The sequence below is a fragment of the Typopeltis vanoorti genome, chromosome 1 (genome assembly GCF_054136105.1).
Source record: "Typopeltis vanoorti isolate ZY-2024b chromosome 1, IOZ_Tvanoo_1.0, whole genome shotgun sequence".
Taxonomy (NCBI): domain Eukaryota; kingdom Metazoa; phylum Arthropoda; class Arachnida; order Uropygi; family Thelyphonidae; genus Typopeltis; species Typopeltis vanoorti.
In genome coordinates, this window is record NC_143549.1 from 186,489,786 (window position 1) to 186,511,937 (window position 22,152).

Consider the following 22,152-nt stretch of genomic DNA (forward strand, 5'->3'; position numbering starts at 1 on the left):
ATTATTCCGCTAATCGCACCTCTCACTCCCTGAATGATAACAAGAGCAAGCGTGAATTTCAAGACCAGCATTCGCCCCTGCTTTAGTGTTAGTTAAAAACAACTTTGTGTGGCATAATATTTTTTGATGGAAATAATAAAACTATTGTAGATTAGAATGTAATGCAACTGTAATTGAATACTTTTTTGCATGGCAATCATAAATAAATTCTTGAATGCAGTAAACTGGCATTATTCAATAAAGAATCTATTTTAATAAATATCTGTCCCTTTTTCTGAATGAGATCCATCTAAGTGCGAAATCACACTTTCTGCAAGTGGTGCCATTTAAAAAACGTGTCAATCTTTTTATATAAAGTAAATCAAGGCTTGTGTAGCACTGTGGCGTTTGCATCCAGAGCGCTAGGCCATCTGAAGAAATGCCGTTCGAAGTTCGATTCTAGTTGCCGATCAGAAGAACGTTTTCTAATCTTTCTTCCATCGATTTTCTAGTTAGTTCGTCTCTGTCAGGGACAAATAAGTTTCCGCTGCCAGAAACTGGTTTTTAATCCCACAACTCAAGAAAATCGACCATAGCACTCACGGATTTCAGACAATAATACCAATGTTAGGGACCACGAGATGGCGGCCGTTTCTCTTTTTCCTGGATAAGTTTAAATCAGTGCTAACCTTGGAAAAGCTTTCACTAACTGGCTATCGGTGAAGTTTGATTACCCTCCAGTTACCAAAAGTTAGGGTTAAACGGCCTGGCCTAGTTTATTTATTTTTTATAATGTGAATCCCGTCTATTTATTCCAGAAGCCCTTGTTCTCGTCATCAGTGAAACTTCAGTAAAGCTTAAGTGACTTGAAAGTTCTATGTTTGATCTCTAGAGCAAGTTCCTGGATTATCTGTTCCTTAGCTAATCCGTAGCACTAAAAGGTGCTGTACATAATTCGCTATTCAATAAACATTGATAAGTTGGCAATTAAAAACTCTTCGTAGTGCTCACTCAATTTATATAGTGGCTCTAGTAATTACCTAAGCCAATTTTCAGAATGACTTACCTTAATATTTAAATATAGGGCGGCATCCCTTATGATAGTAGATTTTTTTTTCCTAATGAGACATCATTCCTGTAATGTAACACACTACATGGTATTTCTTTACTTGATTCCTTCTAAAAGTGTTTTATGAAAAGTCTAACGTGAAGGTTAATGTAAAGTGTACTTTGTTTTTATTTTGATCCAGATAATGACATCCTCGTGCTGTATCTCAATAATCTTAAATCATCAAGTTGACATTTTATTTCAAACATTGGCTTTACTACATTCACACCATTTTTACAATTACCGTTCTTTATTTACAGATAGAAGTCCAAATTTCCATCGGGTAGTTTTCATTTTTTTAAGAGTGGGTTGGGGAGAACGTATAGGAACCTTCTTCGAATCCCCAGAGGAAAAATAAAGTCAAGGATCTGAAGTGGACAGCTTTCACTTCGAACGTTGAAGCCGATTACAGGTGGTGACTTCTCATATATTCCATGATGAGGATCTCTAAAGGCCATCCAGATTTCTCGAAATATAGATGTATTTCTTGTTAGCAACCCAAGTGTATACACACAAGGGCCAAGACAGTGTAATCGTACCACGATTACACGCACGCACGCACGCACGCACACGCACACACACACACACACACACACACACACACACACACTAGAACACGAAAGTCTGACGAATCTTTCATTGCATGTCCTACCAGTTATTACACAAATGTCATCCCTTCATATTATATACATTCCTGTTAGTACGTACATCAGTTCGGCTGCTTTTACAGGTCTCTTATAGGATGCAGAGATCACCGGTAAAAAGTTTTATTATAGCTTCGCAATTGTTTCTTGACTTCGTTTAAGTAATTGTCGTAGCTTTTGTGAGGAGCTTAGTTCAACGCGACGTTTTTTTTTTATTAATTCCCTCCTTTCTTCTTGTTCTATATTATTTTTTTTCTATTTTGCGCAAAAAAATATGGGAGGAGGGACTCATTCACGCCACTTGACCCATGTTGATATGGAGACTACTATGAGAGCACAAACAATAGAGCATTCCACATCCCGCACACGACGTAGCTGCAGTGATAGGAGGCATGGCAATTGCTAAAAGAGAGAAGAAAAATAGAAATAAATACATGTTTGTTTTTAAGATGTAGTGCAACTAAAATTAATGTTGCTAATGCTCAAATAGATATACATGAAAAACAAATATAGATCAAATATAGATCAAGTGGTGTACTGTACCACAAGGATCAGTGCTTGGTCCACTGTTATTCAATCTGTACATTAATGATATTGGGAAGGATTTGACAAGCGACATACAGTTATTTGCTGATGATGCAAAGTTAGGTAGGGTGATCAGGAATGCTGCTGATATGCAATCTTTGCAGAATGAAATTGTGGGCATGGGAAAATGGGTGTCAGTTCAATGTCAATACATGTAAAGTCATTCACTTCGGCGTGATTACATATCCAATGTCATATTATATTGGTGGGATTAGGCTAGAAGAAACTGATGAGGCTAGGAATCTTGGAGTGTTAATAGGTAGGAAGTTGAAGCTTAGGATCCATGTGGCAAAGATTGCAAATACAACTCAAAAGATAATTGCAATGCTGAAACGAACATTCACATGTAAAGATAAGGATGTTATTTTGCCTCTTTACAAGGCCTTGATAAGACCTCACTTGGACTATTGCATAGGTCTGGTCTCCTGGTTTCCGTTTTGATTCTGGTATATTGGAGAGAGTACAGAGGAGAGTGTTAAAAATGATATCAGGATTGTGGAATACTGATTATGAAGACAGATTGAGAATTTGTAGACTGCAGACACTAGTAAACAGGAGAAAGAGGGGTGATATGTTTGAGATTTACAAACTTCTGAAAGAGTCATACAGGATTTCATTTGATGGAATTTTTCAATTTATGGAGGGTGCGGAAAGGACGAGAGGACATCATTGGAAGCTGAGAATGATGGCCGCAAAGAAGGGTGTGAGGGCTAGATTTTTCTCTCAGAGGGTGGTGCGTGATTGGAATGGATTGCCATTGGATGTTGTGAATGCAAGCAGTGTAAATGACTTCAAGAATAAATATGATAGCTGGTGTGTGTAGTATTTGGCCTCCCTATGAGTGTCTGACTCCCTGGAGGTCTCTCCTAATAATAATAATAAAAAAAAAACACCTAGAAGCATACACGGGCCTTAGAAATCAGCTTGCATACACAAACGCGCACATCACATTTTACTAAAGCAACCACACACGCCACACCTAGAAGCAAAGGGGAGATTGGTAAAGGGGATGGGAGATTCAGAAGTCCCAAATAATAATAATATTTAGTTTCTTAAGTTCAATCAACTGATAAATTTTTAAATATTTGGTTTGATGGTGGGGAGGAAAACAAACAACTTCACGTGACTGAGAAAAAATACTCATATTTAAGACTCTGAATTGCAGTCATCTACTGATAAAGTTTAAAATATTTTGTTTGATGAACTAAAAAAAAATAGAGAACACGATTATCTGTCTACGTAGAGCTCAAACTGTTTCTTTCTATTAATGATGTTTTGTTTTTAGTATTTGTTTTAAGACAATAACAATCAATTACTTAGATGTCAATAAGCTTGGCTTCCAAAGTTGATAGAAAAAAAATCATTAATTTCGTGTTGCATTTTTCTTGTTAAAAAGAACAAGGTGTAAAAAAAAAAAAAAAAAAAAAAAAAGATGCACGAAAGGACGTGTAATTTCTCGTAAAATAATTATTATGATCCCTCCTCCACCCTCCAAAGATATATAATGACACCGGAATTCATGATTAAAGCGAAACCTTGGGACCAGAGGAGCATTTCGTTTGCATTAGTGAAACGTGTTCTTGTTTGCCTTTCCATATGCTTACATGTCATTTCCAATGTGTAACGAATATCTTTAAGACTTGGAAGATGAACTCCCGATTTCTTTTTCTTTTCTTTTTTAATTATTTAAATCCCACATTTGCAACTTCGATTATTTCCTCTTTTTGATTCTAATAATAATGGAAGCAGCAATTAATTTATTATTGCTTCTAACATTATGGAGGATTCAATTTTAATGAAATAATGCAGACTTTATTAAAATCTGCATCGGATTAATGCACTTTTTACATCTCTTCATAACGCAGTCGGAAGAATAACGCACCGTGTGTCATCCTCCTCGGTGACACGAGGAACACTGAAATGAAATAGCAGGCCTTTTCCTAATAAAAGTGAACAACCGATGGCAAAATTTGTCGCATTTTTCTTCTTTTTTCACAAACAGAGGCCTGAGTGCAAGCGATGCTTGCATCCTCTGCGCTAGGCCATTCGAAGATAGACTTAAGTTCAAGTCTAGTTGCCGACTGGAGGAACTTTTTCTAAGCCTTTCTTCGATCGGTTCCCGAGTTAGTTGATCTCTGGCACGGGCAGGCAGTTTTTTTTTTTTTTTTTTTTTTTCGGTAACTCGAGTTTTCGGCCATTGAGTCTCAAGAAAATCGACTGTGGAACACACACACTATTTCAGACTAACATATCCTGTTAGGGTTAGGATCCATGAGATGGCAGCGCTACTTTGCCAGTCTCTTCTTCAGTTGTCGTTTATACTTAGTAATAGTTACAGGCTAGCTATCTCTGATTGGCTATCGGTGGAGATTGAAAAGCCTGGAATGCTATATGCCGTACTATTGTATCTTATTATAATAATAACAATAATAATGAATGAATAATACAAATTCATTTGAATTTCGCAATAACTTTTGCTTATTTCTTCTCTCTCTCTCTCTCTCTCTCCCTCTCTCTCTCTCTCTCTCTCTCTCTCTCTCTCTCTCTCTCTCTCTCTCACACACACACACACACACACAATACTTTAAAATTTTGATTACTAACTAGAGGAGTCTTTCTTCCTGGAGAACCATACAATCTTATACGTGTTTTATCATTACCTGGACTACCAAACTTACTTGATGTTCGTTTTCTCTGAATTGTATGAATGATTATGATATTTAATGAAAATGATATATAGTAAAATCTACAGCACGTCAGTGACATTTGAGAGCAAGTGGATAAGAAGAATGGACTGTCTTCGCGTGCTTCTTGAATTGCTGAAGGTTTAGTTTAAAACTGTGAGGACAATAAATGAACACTAAGTAGTAGTTGCTGGAAGAGGAAGGATGATGATGACCAATTCAGCAATACATTATCCACAGAAATACCTATAGAAGATAGAAGAGGACAGAATGCTTATGAGAGATCGTTCGGAGTGAATCTGTGAGAAAGGGGATCATCATCCGATGTGCCTTCTGGATAGGTCAAGCGTTTTTAGGAAAGATTGCACGCGTCCCATCCCAACTGTGTATGCAGTATTCCAAAGCTGAGCAGATTGGGTATTTAAGTAGTTATTTAAGTAGTTATTTAAGTAGTATTAGTCCTATTCCGAGTGCTCTAAATTTTCTGAAAAAATCACGATGCTCCTAAAATGTATACAGTAGGAAAGAAAAGGCTAAGCTATAAACGGTTTTGTCAGGAATAGTCGGTGAGGTCTTTTAGAACAACCCCATATTCAATATTTGACTGATACAAAGTTTGAATGTTAGTTAGTCTAGAATGACTGTACAGGCTGAATAGCGCGATTGAAAACAGATTTAAAATGTTTTCAGGAAAGAGCTTAATTAGAATAGTAAGAGATGAAGTTCACTGCGTGCCATTTAATTAGTGACAGCCTTGGGTCAGCTATCCCTGATTGGCTGCCAGTGGAGATTGAACTACACCCTCAGTCTCCAAAAGTTAGATAGGGCTAAAACGGCTTCGCCTACTCCCTAAACGGGAATAAAAAGGCGTTAGCTGATTTTTTTTGAGATGAAGTGAGTTGTTTTCAGTTTATCAAGTGCAATAAATTATATGTATATATTTTTATTTATTTATTTATTTTAATAAATTCACGAATTCCTAAGGTAAGGAATGCTGATCTATTTGAAAATTTCGAATTAAAACAACAACGGCGGCAATTCGTTAGAAAAAAGCAGTAACAAATCCTGCTTCAATGATAGAGGGAAGAGTATCGTTTTCGCTTTAACGATGCTCCTAACGGTCTACCGTTAGAAGGAGAATTGCATCTCCTACCTCCCAGCATTAAACGATCTGCTTATCAAGAAAAGCACTTCGTAAGCAGTTACATTTCTCCTTTTGATCTACTGACTTCTTCATGTGCAGAAGTGTTGGAGAGGAGTATGTTAAGCCACGTGTTTGCCTTCCTCCAGCACTAGAAGACCTGAACAGTTGGAAACACACATTCGCGTCGCTATTGCGTTAGTGGATGTGGAAATGTAGGATCAGTCTGAATACACGTCGGACATTTGTCGTGTCATTCAAGGTGTGCACGTGGCATCTTTGTAACACGTGAAATTAAAACGTTGGTGTCGTCCCTGCTGAACAGTGTTTTTCTGAATATGATTTTGAATAAGGAAGTTGCTTGAAGACGAAATGCTTTGTATCTCGATCATAGAGAAACACAGCACCAAACGTTATACTACAGCGTGTTTTCAGCAACTATCGCATTGTTATTTATTCCTTTTTAAAAAATTATTGGTTTACTATCTATCGCTATTGAGTGGAAACAACAACAATCATTATTTGTTACTTTTTATAAATCAATCGGATGATAAACTGTTTGCCTACCGTTTGCTTTCTTCGCCTGGTTGTTGAGGTATTTTTTCTGCCTGGCTCGGGAATTTTGGAACCATACCTGAGTCACTCGTTTGCTGAGTCCCGTAATTTGGGCAATCCTCTCCAAATCTTGCCCATCGGGATTGGAATCGAGATTGAAGTTTGCTTGGAGAACTTGTAATTGCTCTTCTGTGAACGTTGTGCGAACCCTCTTCGTTTTAGCCTTTTGTTGCTGTTCCTGGTCGTTATTTTCTATAGTAGCAGTAAAAATATACGAAAGTGCCTTCAAATTCTCAGCTATGAGAAGTTTTCACTGTAAATCAAAAATTAACCAATGAAAATCTAAAGGCGGCGATAAAAGTATTATTAAACTGATGACAGATAATTATATTAAAGATTCCCATACCACATTTGTTATTGCTACAGATATAAGTCCACTCCCGATTTAGTTCTGATCCAGCATATTATTATTATTATTATTATTATTATTATTATTATTATTATTTCGAGCAACTCCAAGGAGTCGACAGACTCATCGAGGGAGGCCCTAACATCATGTCAAGAACAACTATTAGACATTCACACAGCATCTATCATACCTCGCCTTGAACTCATTCACGGTCATGGCACCCACAACAGACTCTGGCAGCTTATTCCACTCATTCACCACTCTCCAAGTAAAAACCCTAGCTCTAACACCCTTGATAACCACATTCTTGCCCAGCTTCCATGTATGGCCCCTAGTCCTTCCCTCACCAGTCCTATTCTCAAAAATATCTTCTGGATTGATCTTATAGAAACCCTTCAGTAATTTGAATGTCTCAATCATATCACTCCTTTTCCGCCTATCAACCAATTCTTGCAACCCACAAATCTTCAATCTGTTCTCATAAGGTTCATTCCATAGATCTGCTATCATCTTGGTCACTCGCCTCTAGATCCTCTCCACCTCCTCCCCATCAAGAAGAAACCCTGGCACCCAAATATGGGCACAATAGTCTAGATGGGGGTCTTATCAAGGCTCGATACAGAGGAACAATAACCTATTTGTCTCTGCTCGTCAAAGTATTTTTCAACAACCAAGTGAGTTGATGAGCTGATTTAGCCACTTTTGCAATGTGTCCCCCAAACTTCATCTCCCTATCCACCAACACTCCCAAGTCCCTGGCCTCATCAATCTCATGGAGTACAGTTCCACCAATGTGATATACTGCTGCTAATATTTTCATCCCAAAACGCATAACCTTACACTTTGCCACATTAAATCGACATCCATTTTCTATAGCCCAGTCCTCCAAACTATCCAAATCATCCTGCAAAATTTTGACATCCTGTGCACTCACAATTGCTCTATCCAACTTTGCATCATCAGCAAACAACTGAACACGTCCTCTCACATCCTTTCCTATATCGTTAATGAACAAATTGAAAAGTAGTGGTCCAAGAACAGAACTCTGCGGCACACCGCTAGCAAGGATAAGTCAAATCTAATATTTGAAATCGAATTCTGGCGCAGATGCAATATTTTAACATGTCTGAGATAAAGAGAATTTGGCTTTTTTTTTCGGCATATATTTTGAAATATTATTATAGCATTTAATAATATAGAAGAAACAAAAAATACGAAGGCATCAACAAAAAAAAAAAAAAAAAATTCTGACAGTTGCTAGTGAACTCAAAAGATGTATATTAGACATTGAAGAAAAAATAATCGTGTAATAAAATAAAACATTTATGAACAAAACTAAATAACTAAGGCATTACACACAAGCCGACATTGAGGCTGGCAGATATCTTATAACAATCTTAACACTTTCATTGCCAAGCTGAAAATTGGAATTTCGTGTGGTGGCCAAATTTTTTTTTATTTAGTTAGCGACGTCCACGCGATAACGCGTGATCGGCCGTTTGGTGAGAGCTCGCATCGCGCGATATCGCGTGATTGGCAATGAACGTGTTAATGGCTTTGTCAGGCGATTACTAAAATATGCAGCAGAAGCACTTGCAAAACTGCGAAAATCAAAGAAATAAATGAAACAGTAGAGGTGAAAACATTGAGAAAAACTGCAAGCGTAACAATAGGCCTGCGTGGCCTTACAGAAATGTGTTTCATGTTCCGGATTTAGTCGATCTTCGGTATAGGCATAGCATATAGGGTTTTCTCCCAGAAACTCTGGTTTTTAATTCGGCTCCGGCAACTCAAGAAAAAACATAGTTTAGAACTCACACCATTTCAGATAACAATGCGAGTATTAGAGTTTAGGATCACGAGATGGCATTACTTGTCTGCTGTACTTCCTCCACGAGGTCTTAAAAATCATTGACAGCCGTGAAGTCAGCTTTATCCTTGATGACTAAGGACGGAGATGGGCTGCCAATCGATTTCCAAAAAGTTAGGCTAAAAGAGTTCTACTTAATCCCTTTTGGGAACAAAAAAGGCGTTAATGGATTTTTTGAACAACAGAAAAAACGAAATTAGGAAAAGAAAAATCGGAGAAATTTGTGAAAAAGTGTTTAGTATATAATGAAACTGGATCCGACAAAGAAAAGAAAAACGGAAAAACCATGGGGAAAGAATGCAGAAAAACGTAGGAGGGGGAAATGAGGGGAGGTAAAGAACTGGATACTAACGGGAAAAAGAAGACGAGGAAGATTCAGGCATCGCCGGAGGGATGGTCTTAACAATAACAAGGAACTAAGTTTGATAGTGAAACGAAGTGTTTATAGGTCATCTTTCGGAACAAAAGATTAAAAAGTATTTTTAAAATTCTGTGGGTGATCAAAAATGTCTTCGGACTAAGCATCAAATGATGCAATTCTTTCGCTAGACGATGATAAAATGGAATCTGCTAGATCATTATCTTTTATTTTAAAGTCGTTAACTGTGCTATGGTGGAGAAGTAATACACTGGTTTCCATAAATTAAGGGACAAAGAAAAAATAATGATAACTCAAAAAGTATGGTGAATTTCTATTCAATAGGTAAAAAGCAGTATGGCATGAGATTTCCCCCCCCCCCTTTGGGAAACAATTATTAGGTTTATTAGGTTTATTTGTAGACCTAAAGTACTTTCGTACCTTGTGCGGACTAATGATTTTTTCTATTTTTATTGATGTTATTTTTATTTATTTTTTTTTTTTTTTTTTTTGTATTTTTACATAGTCCGGAAACTGTTCTAGGTGCTAAACTTTGTAATATGCAGCAGAAGCACTTGCAAAACTGCAAGAATCAAAGAAATAAATGAAACGGTAGAAATGAAAACATTGAGAAAAATTGCAAGTGTAACAAGCATCAAATGATGCAATTCTTTCGCTAGAAGATGATAAAATGGAATCTGCTAGATCATTATCTTTTATTTTAAAGTCGTTAATTGTGCTATGGTGGAGAAGTAATACACTGGTTTATATGAAAGGGAGGTTTTTGGGTCTACTACTCCCATGGTGACCCAGTCCATATTGGGAGAGTGGATCTGTGCTTGGGTGAAGGAATGTATGAAGGTGGAAGACAATCACAAACATCCAATAAGCCGGGGGGGTCTCACACCCAGCGATGAAATTAATGTGACAGAATCGCCTACAAAAATTGTAAACAAATAGCTTAATTCGGTAACAAATGACAAAAACAAAACGAGATTGCCAAAGTGCCTCAGTAAGGAATGTGGTCACCCCTTGCAGCACTAAAACACACCACGATGTTTCATACTGTTTATAATGGTGTCCAGAAGCTCAGTTGATAATAACTATTGCTCCTGCAAAGCTCTCCTTGAAGGTTTTGGGGCAGGTGGGATTGAGAGCAACAACACGTCTACCTATTACATCCCAGACATGCTCAAAAGGATTCAGGTCAGGAAACCTGGCTGGCCAGTCCATACGTACATAGTTTCTTTTTAAAGATATTAGCCATGAACTTCGCTTGATGGGAAGAACGAGCATTATTGCCTTATGGGATAAATGTCCCACCCATCGCATCCGCATACTCACGGACACAAGGGCCCAACACGGCGTCTCTATTTTTTTTTTTTTTTACAGCCCATTTTTTCTACCCACTGCAGGGTGAAGGCCTCTCCCATTGAGGGAAGTTTTGGGTCTACTACTCCCATGGTGACCCAGTCCATATTGGGAGAGTGGATCTGTGCTTGGGTGAAGGAATGTATGAAGGTGGAAGACAATCATAAACAGCCTTGCGTACGCTGGATTCGAACCCGCAGCCTCTTGGCTGGAAAGCGGATACGCTAACCACTCGGCCAACCAGGCAGGCCTCGTCTCTATAAGTTGCGGGATTCATGGTTTCGCTAGGAAGCACAAACAGGTGGGTACTTCCATCCAAGTATTCCCCCCCCTCCTTCTAACCATCACACCGCCTTCACCATGAGTATTATTTACATAAGTATTGTTTAATATTCGTGAAAAGGAGCTTTTACTAGAGACAAGTGTATGTTAAATTTGTTCATTTGGACATCTAACATCCGAAATTTTGAAATAACAGTTCTACGTTTTCAAGCTACTTCAGGTTTCCCAATAAACAGAATGGTGGATTCACACCGTACAATGAAAATCTTCTTCAAATCCAAAGTGTGGCTATTTTTTTCAATCACCACACTTTTGATGATTTGAAAGAAAAAAAAAAAAATAAATAAATAACCACACTTTGGATTTCACTGCTTCAGTATAAGCTGAAGACATGGCGTTGCAAATTTCCTTCATACTATCGGAACGGAATCAGTTAGGCATTGAAAGTTTTTTTTTTTTTGGTTTGCTTGTTTCATTATACAATAAAACGGTCTTCGAACCTCATTTTAGAGGAATCCAAAAGTAGTCTCTATTCTTCACGTTTGGGTTCAAATCCTAATTATACTATCAGTCCATTTATATCTAACACACAACAAAAGGAGTCCTACATCAATAAATTCTCGCTTTGTTTTCTAAAAATCGATAACCTTCTACTTTTAGTGGCAAAGTTCATTCTTGCGGTGTGGACCTCGGCTTTGTCACACATGCAGATCATTTACTGAGTTATCAATCTCGTTCTACTCAATTGGACACCCTGCTGCGACATAACACGAAAGTCGTTTTCGGTAGTGGACAATGTTCATCCCCTGGTGTGTTCATCTTTCAGATTAATTAGCTATAAATTTATAACCTTCGTGGATGGGATTGTCATCAAAAATTAAGTGTAGTTCTTAGCCAGCCTTCGGAATGAAGCAGCTTAGATTTCGATCGATCTTGCAGAGAGTGCTCATCTTTTTTCTTCACCATCAGGAATGGTACGCTCAAGGAGGAGGAAAGAAAAGTTAGAACATTCTTTTTTGCAATATTGACTTCATTACAGATGACGAATGTTTGGTCGTTCAATTTTAATTTTATTTTTACTTCTCCTGGAAAAATCTTTAACTTTTATAAATTTTATAAACTACTGGTTCACGCAAGATCGTGAGAACAGCGAACGACACGATGTTCTTCCATTCATGAGATTTACGTAGTACATTATGCAACCTCCGTGCAAAAGTCCCTGTAATTTAGTCGAATCAGAGATGTCTTTACCTAGAAAGACCCGATTCTTAGTTAGTATGCAAAGAACCTTTAGGGTTTTTTTTTTTTTTCCCCTTCACGGAACAGGCAACTAGCCGGAAGAACACACACAATTAACAGACATAACTACGCTGAATTCACAGCCCGAATTCGTTGTGTCGGCCTTTATTCCATAAACAACGTCAACTGCAGTGTCGAAATTTTATCTTAAAATGATACAAATAATAGACTTGTTTACCGTGTTTGCTACAGACTGACACTACGATTTTATTGTAAACTGTCTACATGTACACACGCACACGCGCACAAACAAACAATAAAAAAAAAATGCTTTCCTTTCACCCTGCCGATTTTACCTGCCTGCGGTGACGCTTTCTCCATCTCATAAGTTCACAAAATAACAAAATCAGTTGCAACACAGGCAATCAATGCAAACATGAGCATAATCTTTCAGTTACATCTGCAAAGAATGCGTGAAATTTAATGAAATCCCTCACGAAAGGTTGTAGAGTTAATATTATTACCACGCGAGCGAAATAAGTGGGTAATCTTGAAATCCTGTCTTTTTTTTTTTATTATATTATACAACACGTTGTATTTATATTATGAACTGAGTAGTTTACGTCACATCCTTTCGCAAGTTACTTGTAAAGTGGATGCAACTGTGGCTGCGAAAAAGTCTAAACCTTGAATCCAAACCTAGTACTCAAAGTGAATCAGTTCCTTGATTCGATGATAAATGACTGTAAGTACACAATAGTATCTTTCGGAAATTATAATCATCTAGGCATGGATAATATCTTTCCTTTACGACTTGTTTTTTTTTTTTTTTAAATTAGTTGCACGAGTCACATGCCTGTTCTGCTTACTCAGGGATAGCAAACCGTAACCACAGTCACAGTCGTTGCGCGTGGTAGTAAAATAGGAACGTGAAAACTGCCATAAATCTATGTAAAAGTAGCGGATTGAATTGAATGGATGTAGATCCAAACCGAATGTCGTTGATGGATTTGAATACAGATATTGCAAATTTCAGAACGTATATGTTTGTCCAATGCTGCACCATTAAATAAACAGAGATATTTGCTATAAAAGTTTCCTAAAAATACACTTTCCAGAAGAATAGATTATTATTTAAACTCCGTGATTATACAAGATTAATTCAAAGAATGAGTACGCTTCATATTTTACGAAATCTAGAACGTAGGATGTAAAATGCACAACCCTTTAGGTATTATTGTTTCGAAGTACTATTATTATTATTCCCACTCGTTTTTCTAAACACTCACTAAATCGGTTTACAAGCTCCTCAGGTCATAAAAAGTTCGGTTCTTCTGCAACGAGCAGGCGCAGCTTCTTTGATCCCCGCGCAAAACTTTTTTTAACATAAGCAAAAACGTGCCAATAAATAACTTTGAACCAGATCCAGCTGAGCCGTAGGATGAGTGACTACGCTCATTGGAAATGCTCGCAACCCGCTGAAGCTTGAAATTTCAAGCTTCAGTTCTTGAATTATTTTAATGCTTACTTCGGCTCGGTGAGGTCGAGAATTGCCCTAATGGAAAAGAGCACCTTCCTCAGCTTAGTGCGAACCCCCACCCCCTCCAGAGCGTGTACGAGACACAATAAGTATCAGCAACTTGGAATACATCATGATAGCGTTTCTCAACCTTTTTAAGCTCAAGGACCAGTAAAATGCCTAAAACATTTCTACAGACCACTAAGTTATATAATTGTTTTTTTAATGTACGTGGGGATTACCAACATTTTGGAAAAACTGCGTCTTTTATAACATAATAAATCTAAAAGCATGTTTTGAACACATATATAAACATAGCAGCCGTAGATTGGTTCAAAAGATATATTTGATATATAATAAAAAATGTGATTACACCACATTTTTTATTATTCAGTTATACAAAATACTGAAATAATAGTTCCCGACAAGTTTCGTAAATCGTAGGATTTACATCTTCAGGGGTAAATAGTATAACTTAAAGTTTACACAAGAGAATTAATAAATACAAATCATAACCGTCTGGCTATTCATAAACTCAAATAACAGAATGCAGATATATAACGTTATTGACGTTGAACAACACTGGACGATGTCACGTGTTCTTGTTCTCGTTCATACAGTCCGAGCTCAGATTGAGGTAAATTTTTATTAGAGCTGACCACACTTGATGGAGAATTAAACCTTGATTTTTATTGCATTGAATTAGGTTTTTCAACATATTAGCAGCTTCTTTAAAAGAAAGGGCCTAGCTTTCCATACCACTTCCACTGGACACGATGTACTCTGGCAAAAAACGACGATGTCATACATAGAAAACAACAGTTATATAAGAAAATTTAAAGAAGCTGCTAATATGCTAAAAAATGCAATAAAACCCAATGCAATAAAAATCAAGGTTTAATTCTCCATCAAGTGTGGTCAACTCTAATTAAAAATCTATTTCAATCTGAGCTTGGACTGTATGAACGATAATAAGAACACGTGACATCGTCCAGTATTGTTCAACGTCAATAACGTTATATATCTGCATTGCGTTATTTGAGTTTTATGAATAGCCAGACGGTTATGATTTGTATTTATTAATTCTCTTGTGTAAACTTTAAGTTATACTATTTACCCCCTGAAGGTGTAAATCCTACGATTTACGAAACTTGTCGGGAACTATTGTTTCAGTATTTTGTATAACTGAATAATAAAAAATGTGGTGTAATCACCGAAATATATCTTTTGAATATATAAACATAATTAATTAAGTTGGAAGTAAACGATTAAAAGTGTATCATCACTGAACAGTTTTAATTTTTAATAAACAAACAAAAGTATCAGTTTCCGATTTGCTGTGGGCAAATGAATTGGTATATCAGCGCCATCCCGCTGATACCCCCATTCATCCGCACACAGCAACTTTTATATTTTATATGTTATCCGCATTCATCTGCCGACACCCATTAAGCTCACCCCACAAGAACTTTTTAGGTGCCGTTGGTATAATAGGCAAATTAATGGGGATTGTCAGCACCGTCCCCCTGTTACCTACATTCATCTGCCTACAACGACGTTTATATTTTATATGTTATCCCCATTCATCTGCCAATACTCATGAAGTGAGTATTGGCAGTCTGTTCTATTCGCAAGGTGAGTTGTGAGACGAGGGAGAAATGTTGTTCTTATCTTACTCCGTTCATCATAATACGAACTTGACATCCATGGATTCCATCATGTATGACATACCTTGTCATTTCCAAACCATCCCCTGCATATACCCAAAAATTTCACTCAGAACATCCCAAAGTCATTAATGCCCCCCCCCCCTCCCCCCCACAGACTTCTGGTTGATACGAATCGCCGAGTTTTCCATGACCAGCAAAAAAAATTTAAGACATCCTGTTATCTGAGGTCCTTCCCGATGTCTATTAACAGTCCAACCCACGATGTCAGTCGCAAAGTGCCATCCACGTGGTCGGGCGCATTTTCCCGCAAGCGACCGTACGAGATACGGAACTTCGCTAAACGGGACGCGTGCAGCTATCCTCCTCACCAGCAGAGCTGAGCCTCACCGTGACGTCACTTTGCGTAACTGTCGTTTCAATCCCGATTTTTTCCGATTTTGGAAATGGATTAATTCCAAAACCAGTAACGAGAATAATCGGAAACTGAAGTCCAAAAATAAAAAAGATGATATAATTATGTTACTACTTACTTTTAATGAGATGGTTCAGCTTCTCGGCCTTTGCAGAGTTGCTGGATATCGGGCTTAATATTCGTCAACTTCAGTCGAAGATCGGCACGCACACACCAAAGACGATTTCTGTATTTTGTTTTTATTTGAAGGAGCGATGAAAATCCTTTCTCACAAAGATAGGTTTTAGAGAACTGAATGACGATTTTCAGTGCTTCTTCAGATAAATCGAGAAATTCACTTCTCACTGAAGGCGAGATCCAAAATCGCGCCAACCAAGATCACGGAATTGCATTTTAAGTCCACTGTCACTTGAAAGCTCAATTAACTGTTCCTTTTTCGATAACGAAAGGTCGTTCTCGTGACTGCAAGCCTGAAATGGATCGCGAACCCACAGAAATTGCTTATAAAAGTTATTCGGAAAATATGTTTCAAAATTGCGTTTCTGATTTTTGAGGTGGTCACAAACCCTTTCCAGAAACTCAGAATCAACACAAAAAGATCATTTTCCACTAAAAAGGATTCCAATGTTGGAAAAGGCGCAAATTGTCTGTCTTTTACATAACTAATGCACAACACCCGTTTTTTTTTTTTTCCCCTCGAATGCCTTTATTTTGTTGTTGGCATCAAGAACAGTTAAAGAATTTCTCTGAAGGGAGAGATTAAGTTCATTTAATTTCAAAAAAATGTCCACGACAGTGTTGATAACCATGCTTCGTCAACAAGTTGTGATGCAAAATCAGAATTACGTTCATTTACAAACAATAAAACTTCGTGCCTTAATTGAAATGACCTGGTTAGTACTTTGCCCCTGGAAAGCCAGCGAATTTCAGAATGAAGAAAAAGTTGTCGCAGAGTACTGAAAATAACCTGTTATTTAACGGTCGGGCCTCAATAAAATTAACTAGCTTTACAGCGTTGTATAGCACAGTTTTAAATTCTGGTGGCACTCCTTTGGGGGCTAACGTTTCCCTGTATGCAATGCCATGCATTGTTTCATAAACAATATACTCGATTCATATCCGGAGCCACTTCCTTGACGATAGAAACAACCCCCAACTATGCCTGCCTGTAAGGATGCGAGCTCCATCCGAACAGAAGCCCATGCATTTTACCCGCTGGATCCCTTTGGGTATTATGTAATTATTGAGAGTTGAAATATTTCTTCTCCAGTTGTTCGAGATGGCAAAGTTCTACATGCGCATTTTGTTATCATGCGCATATCTTACGTAGCATATTAACTGCGCATCATCTGTAACATCAGTAGTCTCGTCTATTTGTAACGCATAATAAGGGCATTTCTTAACTCTTTCGATTCACTGAGATTCTACGTCACCTGCCATATCATTAATTCTGCGACCGACAGTGTCACTGAAAGAGGAGTCAACTCAACATCTTTTAGTAACTTGTTACCAAACATAGTTTTATCACATCTTTTATAGCTGGAAGTAGAAAAATTTCCCCGATTGAACGAGGTTTCCCTGGTTTCGCTATGCGCAAACTTAAGAGATAGACTTCCAGCGCCTTGCTATTAATCGAACCCATGGCCCCAACTACATCTTTCCTATGATTTAATGTCTAAGCGTCGCTGAAATTGGCTTTTTTTTTTTTTTTCAATTTGCTTATTTTTTACATCACAATGTTTAGTTTCTAAATGTCGTAGTTTTGCAGGTTTCACGCACTCGTTCGACAAGTGCATCGCCACACTAAGTAAATCGAATTCCAAATATGAACTGTTATATTTCCTACTGTATTTTTTCTTTGAACTGCTTGTTTCTTCTACTTTAATAGTATCAGATTTACTCTCCGTTACAACACGTGCATCACAATTAGGGTTAGCACCACCTGTTTCATTTGCTTTTCTTTTCAAAGTTCTAGTTCTAAGCCACTTTTCCATTATTTAAAAACGTTTCCTAAAAATATATAAATATATAAATACTGGGATTAACTCACGACACACTTTCTTCCAAGTATCACTTAACACTTCTGAAGTTATATTGAGCCTTGGTTGAAGGAGAGAAACCTTCAATAATAAAAATCAATAAACAACAAGCAATTGGTTGAAATGTGGATAACACACGCTCACTTCAAATCTGACAAAACAGCAAGGGAAGGAGGAAGCAATAAAACTATATTGTTGTTTACTTCACCCCTCTAATTATTCGTCATTCTGCCGCCACAAATTATTGTAGTGTCAGAATGACGAGTAATAAAAGAGGGGTGAAGTGAACAACAATATAGTTTTATTGCTTCCGCGTTTGAACATTCTGATGCTGTTTGTTGGTTTTTTTTAAGTCTCCATTTGATTTCAATAATTTTTACTTACTTATTCAGTTTTAATTTGTTTGGATAACTAAAAAACACGCTTATTTAATTAATTTAAGTGCGTCTGCGAACCACCTGTCCCATCGTCGCGGACCACAGGTTGAGGAAAAACTGCATCGTGAGATTTATTTACACAGTAAATATGATGCCATTGACAAAGGGTTCCGACATGATGTATTACTCTCGCACAAAATGCCTTTTCCTTTTTTATTTTTGGATCCTTATTGGATCAAATCAGACATCTCAATCTATTATTGAAATAACTGATGTTCTTCGAGAGACCTGAGTAGATGGTGGTAATTTCCATGACACGAATTTTGCACAAGAAACACCGTAATTTGTTCAATTCCAGTCACAGACTAAACTTTTCTGTGAATTTTTACGGTGTTTTTTTTTTGTGATTTCAGAGATGGTTGTTTTTTAGTGCAAGCAAAAAATGGCGTTTTTTTTTTCTTTTCTTCTCGCATGGAAGAAACTAGTTTTTAATTCGGCAACTCGGCAAAATCGAGCAGCATAGAATATTCGTATAATGAGTACGTACTTAATAAAGTGCAGTTAGAATTAAGACCATTTCCTCCAATCTAGCACACCGTGGAATGCACTAACGTGCTTGATGGTGGGCGAAGACTATCGACTTCTGATAATAAATAAGTAAATCCTCTTACTCCTTTCTGTTTCCCCGTATAGGTGATTCCCCGATAGGAGGGGTTGGAACGGGCTGAAAAAAAACTAGACAAATTTTTCCGTAATCCGTTCTTGAGTTAGTTGATCTCTGTCACAGGTCAAGAAGGGGATGTAAGACCACTCTAACCCGACTTAGAGCGGTCTTACTTATGGTGGTCAAGCACATTATGGGACCAGAAATGTTGCCAAAAAACTACACAGTTCTCCGAATTTCCAAAAAAAAAAAGAGTTAAGTCTAAAAAATTGCTGCCTTGTTTTGGGGAAAGTGAAAAAGTGCTGCCCCCTTTGAGGGATTGAGTGAAAACCCTAACGTATAAGAAATTCGTTTATTTGATTTTCTTTATAAACGAGGCTTCCAATTCAACTAGAGCAAAGCATTGGACGTTTTTTATATAAAATACAAATATTATGTGAATTCGTGTTTGATTTGCGACCATTTTTGTTGTACTCAAATTCTGTTCGCGGTTGACCTTCTAGACACTGCTGTTATGAACCCAGTGACGTAATTCGTCACTCTCGTCTAAAAGCAAGAGTCTATAAGAAGGAACATATTGCGTTGATTTGGCCGTATTAATACAATTCATAGTTCCGCCGCATATATTTGTGGCGTTAGGATGGGAAAAAATTACAATAAAAGGCTCACGTGAACAATAACGTGACTAAAATACAGAAACGTGTAGGAAATAAACAGAAAACACGTGGAGCATGGAAGTCGGCACGGATCAGTTCTTGTTCTGTGATGTGTGCACGCAGTTAGCTGAAAAGTTAGTCTGACGTGCGAGAAGATTTAATGGGAGATTTCCGTCCTTGGTTTCTATTGAGTGTGCCCTGTGAGTGGGTCGTAGGTTCTTTTAGGTTGCGGAAAGTGAAGTTGTGTTCCACTCGATGTTATGTGCGTGGGAGAAATGAAAAGCTAGGCACGAGCTGTCTTCTCCGTTGTTATTGACGTTCCGATATGCTCTTTTTGTCTGAGTTACAAACTTCAAAAATTTACGAAGATTGACAAGAAAATTATTAAACAAAATTATTTAAAAAATTACAAAGATCACGTGGAATATTAGAAACCCCAGAACGTTTGTTGAAAGGGTTGCCGACTTTACGTGAACGTAATGAACTCGTCGAGTCAAAGTGGGCTCGAAAGCCACACTGTTGTGTCATGAGATCTAAGGAGGCGGGCGATCTTCAGGGAGGTCTGCCAATAGAAAGGAGGAAAGAGGAGTTCTGTGGAGAATGTCGGGATTTTGTTGTGGACCAGGGGGGTAGAGAATGGTATTCTTTGCACCATTTTCTTTCTTAGAATATCTGTGGTTCACAAGTACTTAGAGTGGAGAATGTAATTCTTCCTTCAGTGTTTCTTCATCTCTTATAACAGAGATCTTCTTCAGCGCGTAAGTATATACCTAGTTCTTGTGACGTGTAGTGCAAAGACGATGAATGTAGGTAGCGGCCTGGATGAGTGTTCTCTTGCGGTATAAGCTAAGAGAGAAACTTCCTTCGGCTTTTTTTTTTAATTAAAACATGTAGGAAAGGGAGTTTCCTTCCTTTTCAAGTTCCGAAGGGAATTTTATTTTGTGGTGGAAGTTTTCCACGAATAATTTTTCCACAAAGCGCTTTGCTTAATCTTCAAAAGAACCGCATCAGACATACGCACTTCTTCATCGCAACACTTTGTCCTAAAACTATGGGAAATTTCCCATCATGCCATCAGATACTCTAGCTAGTCTAGATGTTGTATCTCTCTTCCCTAATGTTCCAGTATATGAACTCATGGAACTTATAGACGATCAGTTCCCTCCTGACACCGCTCAACGTTTTAGGCATTATGTCCAGCCAAATTATTTCAGATGGAATGGAAACATTTACAAGCAGCTATCCGACCTTGCAATGGGAGGTCCTCTCTTTCCGGACTTATTCATATATATAGATATAGATGGATACATACATACATATATACATACATACATAGACAGAGAGAGTTTAATTAACTACAATAAAACGAAATATAGACATCTCCAACTCGCCATAGTTTCAATTAACGAAGCAGAGATCTAAACAGGAAAATAAATAAAACCTTTTTATGTAAAAGGAGAACAGGAAATGAATCAGATTTTATTCGAAGAGTTAACTTCTATTATCGCAATGCCATTAACAACAGTATGTTGATTCACGATCTCCCTGGAAACACAAATCGCAATCAGCTTACACGTCTGAAAAACAAAACATAAAAGTAGTTGATTATTTTTATGGTGTTGTTGGTGGATTTTTTCTTTTTTTTCCTTAATATTTTAGTAGTAATAATATCGTCAGTTTTGATGATACTCTTTTAAAAACTGTTTTCTTTTAAAAACTTTTTTAAAAATTATTTTGTAAACTTTTAAATACTGTATTAACACTTTCATTGCCAAGCTGAAAATTGAAATTTCGTGTGGTGGCCAAATTTTTTTTATTTTTTTATTTAGTTAGCGACGTCCACGCGATAACGCGTGATTGGCAATGAACGTGTTAATTGATTGCTTTTTTTCCCTTGGCCGATTGTCCACATAAGCGCTGTTGTGTAATAGGTCTTGTGATCGTTCATGCGTGCGATTATTATAAAAAAATCTCAGTTATACACACTGTTCATGATATCGTACATAAACTTATAAAGAAATCATTTATTAACATGCAAACAACTAGATAACAAAATCATAATCTTTTCTGTCATGAAGTTTCGCCGTCTTTTATGCATCCCAAATGGCTACTGGTTACTTTCAGTTTCCACATGAAAACACCACTTCTTTTATGGAGTTAGTTTCCAGTGTCTCCAGTCGTCTAGCTACACATTGATTGGGCTTCGAACATCAAAATCGATGTGGGAAGTAACTCACACTAGAAAAGCCAATGGCGAAGTTACTTCTGGTACAAACTGGAGGAAAACAAGAATATAACTTCTTTTGAAGTAGGATTTAATCATTTATATGCGTCGCAAAATGGAAAATGAAGGAGGACAGGCATTAATGGATATATAAAGTAAAAAAGCAGCCAAAAGCAGTTCTTTTTTTTTTTTTTTTTACTTGATGCGAAACATAGAAAGATGCCAAAAGTTTGCAAGCGGAACACATTCAAGTCGTTCTTTTCCTTGCTTGTCGTTCTCATTATTATTTTTTCTTCTGAATTTCGTTTTAAAAAATCTGTGAACAATTACGTTGCGATCTGAATGTATGTTTGGCGCATATTTTTA

At 37.3% G+C, this 22,152-nt stretch overlaps 1 protein-coding gene across 1 annotated transcript in view; it reads right to left on the reverse strand.

The window, feature by feature from the left end:
* Positions 1-1,704: 1,704 nt before the first annotated feature.
* The window catches only part of LOC150110706 (LIM/homeobox protein Awh-like), a 67,076-nt gene continuing 46,628 nt past the window's right edge, over positions 1,705-22,152 (reverse strand). The window contains exons 3-4 of the mRNA XM_090405557.1: positions 6,709-6,948; positions 1,705-2,133 (exon numbers count right to left, since the gene is read on the reverse strand). Of these exons, the coding sequence (XP_090261683.1) occupies positions 2,024-2,133; positions 6,709-6,948 (350 nt within the window). The 3' untranslated portion in view covers positions 1,705-2,023. The remainder of the gene's footprint in view (positions 2,134-6,708; positions 6,949-22,152) is intronic.